This window comes from Nestor notabilis, unplaced genomic scaffold, assembly GCF_000696875.1.
Source record: "Nestor notabilis isolate BGI_N333 unplaced genomic scaffold, ASM69687v1 scaffold13246, whole genome shotgun sequence".
Taxonomy (NCBI): domain Eukaryota; kingdom Metazoa; phylum Chordata; class Aves; order Psittaciformes; family Psittacidae; genus Nestor; species Nestor notabilis.
In genome coordinates this window covers 24,422-35,895 of record NW_009932471.1, presented here as the reverse complement: position 1 = coordinate 35,895, position 11,474 = coordinate 24,422, and the positions used below count along the sequence as shown (strand labels likewise).

The 11,474-nt window shown below is 51.2% G+C and overlaps 1 protein-coding gene across 1 annotated transcript in view; it reads left to right on the top strand.

The window, feature by feature from the left end:
• Nucleotides 1-11,474, top strand: part of DIS3L2 (DIS3 like 3'-5' exoribonuclease 2) — a gene marked incomplete at its 5' end in the record, with an annotated part of 39,623 nt that overhangs the window by 22,922 nt on the left and 5,227 nt on the right. Inside the window, 2 exons of the mRNA XM_010016416.1 lie at nucleotides 5,857-6,040; nucleotides 7,229-7,315. Coding sequence (XP_010014718.1) covers nucleotides 5,857-6,040; nucleotides 7,229-7,315 — 271 coding nt within the window. The remainder of the gene's footprint in view (nucleotides 1-5,856; nucleotides 6,041-7,228; nucleotides 7,316-11,474) is intronic.

Below are 11,474 nucleotides of genomic sequence, written 5' to 3'. Positions count from 1 at the left end.
TCAGCAGGATTTAGAGTCCCCTTCCCAAGAGGTGGCTATAGATCGCTTGTTTGTTATGAGATTTCGCTGCAGCAATAATCCGCTTCAAGACAGCAGAGAGCAAGAGCTCTCAGCAATGTACTGCCCTTAGCAAAGGGACGTTTATCCATCAGTGTCTTTAGAGCCCTCTCAGACACACAGAGACAGATCTAGGCTTCCGCTTGTCAGCACTAGCCTTCCATGGCACTATTTGGTTCATACACAAACCAAGTTTTCAAAGCTATACTGTCCCAACCCTATTTGGATCCAGCATGGAGCTGGACACCTGAGGCAGGCATGTAGCTATGAACTGAGAAACCAGAGGCCTTGTCTGGTGGTTGAAGCACAAAACCATTCTGAGCCAGGATAGCAAACTCATCTGGAGATGGGAAGGATTTTGAACAGCAGAAGCCTTGTTCCCTGTGCAGGAGGGAGCAATAGCTGTAAAGAGGAGACAAGATGGAGAGGAGCAGACGGCATTTTGTAATGTGATAAGGGAAAGAAGTTTGGTAACCTTTCCGGAAATTATTTGGTCACATTTGGCTCAAGTCTGAGATGCTGGAAAGATGCTGAGATTCACCTGGTGGCAGCTCACCCAGACAGAGGGACTACTGTTGCAAGGGTGACTCAGACTCCAGCTCTTCCCTTTGGGAGCAGGTTTCCACATGTGAAGAAAGGACCAACTTCTGCAGCCTGTGAAAAGCAAAAAACCCCAAAACCCTGCCATGGGAGAGCTATGCCATGTTTTATCTCTGAGTTGATGCCTCACTATGAGAACGCTTCCAACACCTGGATACACCCAGCAGCTACACCTTGCGGAAAGGGATGGAGGCAGAGACACAGCTTGCAGGGAGAGCCGTGCTCATTTGTCCAGTCCTACCTTGCTGTTTGCTCTGAAGCTTACAGGTCTGCTACACTGGTGGAATAGCAGATGTTTTAGTGTTGCTTTGCTTTAACCAAGCTGCCTGCCTCCTTCCTGCACTTAGTGGATTGTGAACAAAGTACTCCTTGTCTCTCCCTTGCAGTGAACCTTGCTTAGCTAATGTCATTTGTCAAGTTAATCAGGGAGAGTGGGTACTTCAATGGCTGCCGTACAGCCTGGCCGCATTGCCATGGAGACAAGGAGTCAAACAGACATTTCACTTGCCCTGCTTCACTCTGCAGAGAGTTGGCATAAGAAGCCCGTATTTTATTTGCTATCAGCCAACGAACTTGCTGAGGATGTGAGGAGTTTTTCAAGGTTGCTATCAAGAAATTGGGAAAGGGTCTAGCTAGCGTTTTACAGAGCAAATGGTAATGCTGCTACTAAAGCAATTCCAGAGTCTCAATGTGCAGCTCCTCTTCACGCAGATGTTTGGCTGTGGTAGGAGCTGTGTGAGAACCTAAGCCCAGTAGCTTGGGTTTGGGGCTGCCCTTGAGATGTTGTCAATCCTCTTCAGCTGGATGCTTTCATAGGTGGCTATTAGTTTACCAGAGCTGTGACCATCATTTAAGATATTCTGAAAAGCACCAAGTGTGTTTAATAGCATCTCAGGAGCCTGCAATCCCCCTGGCAGTTGGTGGGATTTAGGAGCTGGTATGCCTTGATCATCTTTGAAACTCAGAAATTAGTGTTTTTGAAATATGTACACCTCAGCTGACCTCTTACATAAGGCAGTCTATGTAGTTTCACCCACTAACTCCCCCACCAAGCCTGTAACTCATGAGCAAAATCTGGGTATTGAAAGAGATGGCAGAAAACGCTTAGAGAGCTTGCAAGCCGTCCTGCCCCTCCCTCTCTTCCCTCTCAAATGTGCACATGTTAAATGATGCATTGAACAGGTTTGGAAATGCTCCCTCCTGCAGTTCTGGTGAGCAGGACAGCCAGGATCCATAGGCACCTATAGGAGCGACAGCCACCTACTAACCCCCAGCCCTCTCCACAGGACAGCACAGGAAACCTTGCATCAGCACGGAAAGGGCAAAAGTTCAGATCAGATTGTTTATGGGATTTTATGGAGCCAGGAGCCAAGGATAGCTCAACTAATCCAGAGGAAACTGTAGCGATGGCATTAGAATGCACTTCACATGGGATTCATTCAGCGCGCATTCAGATGGACCAGTCTTTCTGTCTCCATTTTTTTAGCCATGAAATATTTTTCTTTGCATTCCCGGCTGCCAGCCGCACTGAGCCAAACTCCAGCTAGGCTGTTTCATGAAAAAAAGAAAAAGAAAACCCAAAACTCCTGTCGTTAGACGTGCCGATGAGTTAGCAGGGCTTCAGCGTGGCTCCCAGTAACACCAGTGCCAGGCGCTTGGTCTGGCCACTGCCAGCCAGCCTCTGCTCCCACCTGCCGCAGCAACCATTGCCTTTATCCAGACTGCAACGTAGAGCTTGCCAAGTGGAAGGACATTAGCTAAAAGTGCCACTAAAAGGCCACGTGTGGAAGGCAGGATGGCAGCAGCTTTGCTGTGCCCTCCTGCTTCTCAGCAGCTGAAGCCTTGCCAGCTTCATGGGCTGTCCCAGACATAGAATCATAGAATAGTTAGGGTTCGAAAGGACCTTAAGATCATCTAGTTCTAACCCCCCTGCCATGAGCAGGGACACCACACGACATGGCTCATCCTCCTCAGTCTCCAACATCCCATCCAGTCTCAGTGTAAACCCCTCTTGGGAATATAGTTTTCCTTTTAGGTGCAGTGAGACCACCATGTTAAGCAGCTGTTTCTGGCAGATCTTGGCTCCCTTCTGGTGTCCTGAGCCATAGATTCTGTTGCTCTGCTGGAAGAGGTGACCTGGCTTAACTCCGGGCACAAGTGCCAGCTCCTTCACTGCCCCTAGCCCATTCCCTCTGACCCTGGCAGGCTCTCACATGCTCCTGATTAGCCCTGCTGTGACCTCTCCTCTCTGGAAGCTGCTTTACTGTCCCCGGGGACTAAATCCTGATGTTCGAAACTAAATGTGTCTAGGAGTTAACATGGATGAGCCCCACATTGACCATCCCTTGCAGGGATGCTGCAGAGGGGTGCATGTGGGGAGCAGTTCTATGACCCCCAGGTGATCCAGAGCTGCGAAGGACCCTCCATCCATGCAGGGTGTTTTGGCATCAACCCATAGGGCATTGCAGCCTTCCCAGGGCGCTGCGGTTTGTTAACCTGAGATACAAACCAGCCCATTGGGTCCTGGGGCTTCTCTTCCCCCTGGATACAGGGCAGTGTCTGATCTCATCCATATTATCTATCTGCTCCTTGAAAGCCCAAACTGCAGCTTCATCTCACAAAGCCTGCTCCTGCCTTTAGGTGAGTGAGCAAGACAAGTAGCTTTTCAATTCTGAATATATGGTCACATCCTGCACACCCTGTTATGGGTGCTTCCTGGTAAGAGTTTCCTGCCCATGCATTCCATTCAACCATGTGCCAGGTCCCGCTTCTTGATGGGGTCTGTCTTTGATGCTGTCTGGGGGCTGGCACTCCACATGTTGAAGGGAGAGACTATGGGTTCTTGCAGAGCAAAGCAGGAAGTGTGTGCTGTTAGTTTTCGTTTGGGTGTAAGAGCATTTGTTGGCAGGAGAGTGCTTAGGTATTACCTTCATTTCAGTAACATCAGAACAAGCATATCTCTATGAAAATATAAAAGCCCAAGTCCTAAAATGATAGAACAAAATAACTTAATGTCCAGGTGGGAATTGCATCTGTCCCAAAGTGTTGATGGATGTAAGACGTAAAGGCTTCACACCCTAGTGCTCAACGGGAGCAAGAATGGCAGGGGTTGCTTAAGTATTCACTTAGTCTTCCTCTCTAGACTTTTTGCCTGTGACAGAGAGGAGACACTGTTCATAGGTGGTTTTGCTTTGTCTTTAAAAATGGGTTTGCTCCTTTCTCCGTAGAGGCCACATTTTAAGGGAGGCACAGGGATTCCGTGGCCAGGCTTTGCTCACGTGTACATCTGTGTTGCTGGGCTAGCACTAGAAATGTCTCCCTTTTCCTCTGCACCAAAGCCGTAGAAGGAGAGGCGCTGCCTTTCACAGCCCATGCTGTTTGCTGTGCCTTGCTACGAGCTGACTTCGGCAGAAGGGGCTTCCCAGACATGAGCATGGCCTGGCAGAGCCTCATACATGTCCTCGGGCCACAGTTGCCCATTTGCTGTCTGGAGACGGGCATGGCCGTGCCATACATAACCCGCTGGGTGCTACTCGCTGCCCTGCCTCCCGCCCCTGGGTGCTGCACAGCTCGGTGCCCGGCACCCTTGGGGCTTGCTGTCCTGCAGCCCCCCAGTGCTGGTGACCGTAGAGGGACCGCTGTTGCCATCTGCTGGCTTAGCTGCACAGGAGCAGCAAGAGCTTGGCTCAACCCTCTTGGAAGTCGCCCCCCACGGGTGTGCACGGAGCCGGCTCCCACGGGTCCCAGCCCCTTACCCAGCCCTTGGCCTTCTTGTAGCATCTAATCATCGGCAGGCGTTTTAGAGGACAAGATGGATGGGTAGCCTGTTCCCACTTAGGCTGTGCTGCTCCCCACTGCTCCCTGCACTGGCCCTGTGCAAGGGTGTCCCTCCTGCCCTCCTGTCAGGGTCCGGTATTGACCTCTGGCACAACACGCCCTGGGAGAACCCACAAGGCTCTTATTAAGGGAGCACCTTCGCATTAAAGATGAACATTCACACTGCTCATTATAACTGTCAGGTGCTTATTCCTCCTCTGGGCTTGTCTTTACTTCCTTTCTCTTTCCAGTTCTTGGCAAGTACTCTCAGGCTGGAAATGTATCACCGCTGTAGCAAGTAACCACAGGAGCACGGCACCCTGCACATCTCACCTGGCAAGTGCTGCCGTTGATTGCCAGGGCCAGGAGCTGCAGGACCACCCAGCCAGCCCTACAAAAGCACTGCTTTGCCTGTGGGAACAATGGGGCTGAGCCACAGTAATCAGTGACAGCTCCCTTGGGAACTGCTCACAGGATGAGGTTACTTCTGTAAATCTATTATCTTTTTTTGGCAATTAGCACCAGTTAGGAGCTCTGGGAATACATGCAGCAAATAGCAGGAAACCCAGATAAGCACATCTCTGCTTATCTAAGCCCAGTTAAACAAGTCTCATGTGGCACAGTGCTACAGCTGGTAGCACAACCCATAAATACTCCAAAGATGATCTCTAGCACTAGGATTGCTTTTCTTTGCAGCATGTGGTCCTGGAGATTTTCATTCAATGCATGTACATTCAGAGGTGGCAAGTGAGGGGCTCACCCCAGCCTGCGATACCCCCAGCAGTCTGCAGGTTGCATGGAGGAGCCCCTAGAGTCTTTGCACCACCTGGATGCTGGATGCAGCCCTGCAATAAGCTGCACTTGTGGCTTGCCCTGGCCGGGGTCTGCACTTACGTCTTGCTCTGGGTGGAAGCCGGGCATGAGGCAGAGCTCAATGGCTGGGCCTGACCACACATGTTGAGTTTGGGATGGGGGAGCGACCGAGACGCTGTTTTCTCTGGCCCATGAAGACAGCGATGTGTGTTTGTTTTCCGTGCTATCTCTCACACAGCGTTTGTTTTGCTTGTCAAACATTTCAGGAGATAAAATAACCTAAAGGGAGATTATTTTATCCTAATTTAAGCTGTCAGTTTATCACGGACTTCTGCTTGTCTTGTGCCAGCAGGACAGCTTGCTCTGAGCCCATGGGGAAACCTCAGATATAAAGTGAGAATTGGCGGGGAGATTTGCTGAAGTCTCACATCTAATCTGTGCTTATAACAGCAACTACAAGCTGGTCCTCTGTTCCCCCTATGTCGTACTAGTTCCCATCACTATGGACTGACTTGGCTTAGCAGGTCCCCTCTCTAACTGTGGTCTGGGGTTGTTTTTCTTGTGCCACAGGCTGGTGGAAGAGTTCATGCTGCTTGCAAATATGGCCGTGGCCCACCAGATCTACCGCTCCTTCCCCAATCAGGCCCTGCTTCGCCGCCATCCCCCACCTCAAAGCAAGCTGCTGAAAGACCTCATGGAGTTTTGCAACCAAGTTGGCCTCAACATCGACTTCAGCAGTGCAGGGACCCTGCATGTGAGTGCACTGGCCTGGCGGGGAGCAGGAACATGGGGGTGAAGGGTGGGCAGCTACGTGATGGCATGTTTGCAGCAGTGTGTGGTTTATTCCCTGTCCCATTCTTCCCAAGCAGAGCTGAGAATTATCCCATGCCACCACAAAACACCTCCCTCACTTGCTTTTGACCCCACCAGTGTTGGGCAAGGGTGGCCTTGCAACTTCCCTTTGTGCAAGGTGGCCCTCCCACTTGCAAGGTTGCAAATGACTCCAGTGCTGCCCTCTGCAATGGGAAGGACATTTCAATGTAGGAGCGCTCCCTGGGACACCCAGATTTCTTTTCTCTGCCTTCCCTCAGCAGGTCCTGGACAGGGCATTTGCTCTGTACCACAGGAAAAGTAGCTGTGCAAAAAAGGTGTTTCTGTCTGGGCTGCTGAAGGTCTCAGGGAGGGTAGGGTGGGGAGCAGGGTGGCTGGGATGGACTGCAGAGGGGTGATGGGAACGGTCAGACGCAGCCAGAGCGGGAGGTGTCTGACTGAGCCTCTGCTGAGCATGTCCCGAGGCTGAACTCCAGCTGAACAACACAGTGCAGGTTCCAGGATTTTCTTTACTTGCTGCAACTGGACTGTGGATAATCCTCTGTTAATCCCATCCCTGCTGGCCTCCCACATGCCCCTACATCAGCTGGGACTGCTTTCCCCACTTGCTGGCTGTGCTGAGGCTGTGTCAGCAGACATTGAGCTGCACACTCAGCTCTTCTCCTGCACTTTGACCCCTCCAGCCCTTCGTCACTGCTAGCCCCAGGCAGTGACCTCCTGTATCCATGTCTCCCCAGACTCCCATTAGTTGTGCCATGAAGTTCTCAGTAGCTGGGGGGGAGCCAGGCACAGGTCAGGAGAGGGGTTCTGGGTGCTCTCACATGCTGCACATCTGGGGTTTGAGCCTGCAGTCCCTGTGCCCTGGGTACTCCCTGCCACTGATGCCGGGAGGTGGGTCAGTGCTCAGAAGGGCTGTATGTGCAGTCCTATCAGAGCTGCTGGGACCAGAGCAAAGCCCAGTTTGATGCACACTTTTGACTTAAGAGGGGATTTGCAGAGAAAAGAAGAATTTGGCTTTGAGAAGCTGCAGTTTGCCCCAGTAACGTCTGCCTGGGTCTCCCTACCACCAGAACTCATCAGCACTGAATGCTCTCTCTCTTTTCTCCTCCAGAAAAGCTTAAATGAAACATTTGGTGCTGACAAATATTCTGAAGCCAGGAAAGAAGTGCTGACTAACATGTTCTCCAGGCCCATGCAGGTGAGAACAGCATTATGCTGTCAGATGTGTCTGGCTGTAGCAGCCTACTGTGGCTCCATCTTCAACCCTCGCCCTTTCTGCATTCCAGTAGCTGGTTGTTAATGTAGAAGGACACTGAACGTGGTGCTGCGGGGCTGCCAGCAGCTTCCCTCAGTGCCTCCAGCCCCATCCAGCTTCACTGGATGGTGGGGTCAGGCTGAGTGTTTTCTCACTCCTCGTAGTGTCCCTGTTATTACTGGCTGAGATGTTTCACCCTTGAAGCTGCGTGCAGAATGTTGGCAGACTCACAGAGGACCCAGAGTGCTCTGTGAAGAGCTTGTGGCAGACTCCATGGTTCATGTTTGTGCCATTTCTTCACATCATGATATCCCAACTAGTCCAAAGAAGGAATCAGGAGTGAGGATGATGTAGGCGTGTGGGACTGGCCACAAGCAGTCTCGTACCCAGACACATGCTCTTACAAGCAGGAAAAGCTCTGGAAAGCTCTGCAAACCCTTTGGTCTCCATTCAGACCAAGAGACCTCCTGTGCAGGTCTCTGCAATGGAGGCTTGTGCTGCTTACACTCACTGATTGTCAAGTTTGGTGGATCTGCAGCTCAGGACACTTATTCAGATGCTTATCACCATCAAAAAAAGTTCTTGTGAGGCATCTGCTTTTCTATGTTTGCAGCTGTGCATAGCACAGCCTCTTCTGAGGCAAGTCCTACCCCATGGGGAGAGGAGGCACGTTCCTGAAACGGTCTCTCTGTTGTGGCCTGCTTATCGCTGTAGGAATGAATCATCTTCCCAACTTAACTCATTTGACTGTCGCTCTTCTAATTAGCTTATTTGCTCCATTTGCTCATTAGCAGTTGCCTGAAGTCCTGCTGTATTTCAGTGAGTTAATGCTTGCTTGCAAGTTGGACTGGGGACTGAAGCCATTTAGTAAACCATCCCCTTGTGTATGTGTCCAGCTCAGGGGTGCTGTTTTGTAAAGTGCAGGGAATTTCCTCTGGAGCTGGCTGTGTTGTCCCAGATCCCATGTCCTGCTTTCACTTGTCCTGGTCCCTTCTGTCACATCTTCCTTTTCTGATGGAAGGTACAGTGGTGACATGAATTCCTTGGGGTCCCTGTCTGGTCCTGCTGACTGTGGCACAAGCCTGGGCTTTACTTGCAGCAGCACATGGAGCAAGCCTGGCTGCTGGCCAGGATGGACGAGCAAGAAGGCAACTTAGTTTGTAGTGGCACCAAGGAGATGAACTTTTTGGGACCTACTGACTTGCTGAGGCTTTGCCTCTGTGGTCTCCTGAGGCTGTGGTTGGAGAGGTGGTACGTGTGCTTTGAGATACCTCCCAGTGACTCTTGTTAAGATTTAGCCCTGTGAATACGTGTTAGGTCTGTACTTGAAAGACATATCAAGGTTTTGGTGATGAAATATTGTGAGATACCAGTCAGAGAGTTTGTGGAAGAAGAAAGAGGAACTTCTTAAAAGAGATATTCCATGAGACATGATTTTGGCAGGAATTAGACTCATTTCATCATCAGAAGACCAAGGTGCCCATGTGTTCAGGTGTGCTGTGCAGTCCATTCATGCCTGGCAAACCTGCTGCCTGGCACACTCCCAGAATAGGCAAAACTCAGTTTACAGCTGAGCCCATCAGCCCTGCAGGACACCCTGTTTCTGGACAGTGACCAGTGTTCCCATGTGCTGGTGTTCCCGTCTGCTGGCATTCCCTGGCAGGATGGTAGTGTTGTGCATGATGGAGTGCTCTCATTATTGGAAGTGGTGCATGAGCCAGAAGCAGCAGCAATCTGTCTTGATCCTGGGACAAGCTTATGCAGTTGACTATTTGCTGTACTGTTGTTTAGTTAGTAAATGGAGTTTCAGACTTGCCCAAAGGCATCGGTCAGGTGAGCAGACGCTCCGCTCCTGTCTTTAGGGCCACTGTCCAATCTGCCCCCAAGATGTGCTCACAGCAGTGGATCCCTATGACCTCCAGTCTATGAGGAAGGACCACAACACTGTGGGGGCAAGAGACATCAGTGTTACTCTCTGCAGTCTCTAGTCCCTGACCACACTAGCTGTGGGTAAATTCATAGCTCCCCCAAATCCTGAGCAGTTCAGGTTCCCACCATTGTTCTACTGCTAAATGTAGAGAATGGGTAGTTTCAAGCCGTGTCAGTGCCCGTTGGAAAAGACAGCTACCAGGTGGAAGGAGCTTTCCCTAGGAGGAAGATTTGTTGCTGTCTGCCACCAGTATTAGAGCAGGCAGAAGAATTGACTCTGGGTGTCGTGGTCCCTCATGGGGCACAGAACAATCTGAGTGTTGGCAGCTGTGGAACACAGCTACGCAGGGGCCCATGCCGGTGTCAGGGGCTGGGCCATTGAACTGACAGATGGCATCGCGAGACCGTCTGGTCAGGGCACTGAGGAGTCATCCGTATCCTTGCACACAGCTCCCAGTAATAAAGCTGATGTCTCAGGGACAAGGCTGCAGTTAAATCAGCCAAAATAAGCTGCCGACAGGTTTAACCCTTGGTTGTGCCAAGCCTGCATCTTCCATCTTTGTTGCATGCTGGTGGTCAAGACATCAGCATCTTGGAGGACGGGATGGGAAGCAACTGGTAAGGCATGTGGCTTGGGGAGCACCTGGATTGCCATGCCAGGAGCCCTGTAACAGATGAAGGAGCAGCGACATACCATATTTCAGGGGCTCAGTCACTCGGGGATTCAATCTGTTCATGAGAGCAGAGCCGCCCCTGGTTGGCTGGGGCTGATTTATTTCCAGGCTCCTCGCAGATCTCCAGGGATTGTGGCAAACCCTGGGGATTGGAGACCACTTGTGAGTCAAAGCTGTTAATCAGCAAACATCTGCTTTATGCCAGGCTGATATCACTGGGTAATGCTGTCATGGTGGCGAGGATGGGTACCAGTTACGTGTCAGGCTGGGCTCCCTGCAGTGTGTAACCTTACCACAGCCCACAGGAATTTCATTTTTGCAATGGTACCCAAGCTGATGCCAACCTCAGTGGGGGTCATGAGTGGCCAAAAGGGTGTCTGAAATAGTGCTGGACTTAGTAGTGGTTAGGTTTGGCCAGCACATCCATCAGGGAGAAGTTCCCCAGACAACAGCAAGCAAGCAGCACGGGACCTTCAGTATCTTTTCTAATTTGAAGCAAAGCAGGGGCTGCCCTTAGGGAACAGATGAACCCATCCCAGCAAGGGATGGGTTTCTTATAGCAAGGACACTGATCTGTGGTCTGTTCCCTACCTCCTTAGTATTGCAGGGACCTTCCTCCATTCTGTCCAGGAGCGTAAGTGCCTATAAAGCCTCTGTAATTTCATGCTGTCTGCCTGCACAAGGGCGCTCATCTTCTCCCACAGCAGCCTCCAGCGCTTGGCGTGTCTCCCTGCCCGACCGCGCAGAGCCTTGTTCGGTGGGAACCGAGCTAATTGAGTGGAGACCGTACTTCATGGAGTCTATCAGAAACAATTTAATTCTGGGTTGTGGAAATTGGCAGCCACCACAGCTCCTATCCGAGCTCTTGGGTCTCATAATAAGGCTGGGACTGATGCTGCTTTTTTTAACCTGCTCTATTTACTTGCCCAGATCGGTGCATTGCTGCTCAGCAGGAGCTGGCTGTGCCGCTGGGCTGGAGAGCAGAGGATACAGCTGCTCAAACTGTGGATCCCAGGACAGCTCTGTAATCAGAGCTGGCTACTCCTGTTTTTTTAAATCACTTGCTCTTATTTTTAAATGGGTTCATTCAATCGCCACTGTGCTGTGACCCCACCACAACCCCCCTGACCCGCACAGCCTCCCCTCCCCACCTGGACTCAGCCCCTGTTGTTTTCCCAGCCCTGCAGGCTGGTGTTTCACAGATGTAAAAATAAAAGCTGTAACGTGGGATAACGTGGCTACTCCTGTTTTTTTAAATCACTTGCTCTTATTTTTAAATGGGTTCATTCAATCGCCACTGTGCTGTGACCCCACCACAACCCCCCTGACCCGCACAGCCTCCCCTCCCCACCTGGACTCAGCCCCTGTTGTTTTCCCAGCCCTGCAGGCTGGTGTTTCACAGATGTAAAAATAAAAGCTGTAACGTGGGATAACGGGAGTGGTGCAGCTAGGAGAGGCTCCCGCTGAAGAGGCTGGTGGGGAGCCAGGGGGCGCGACTG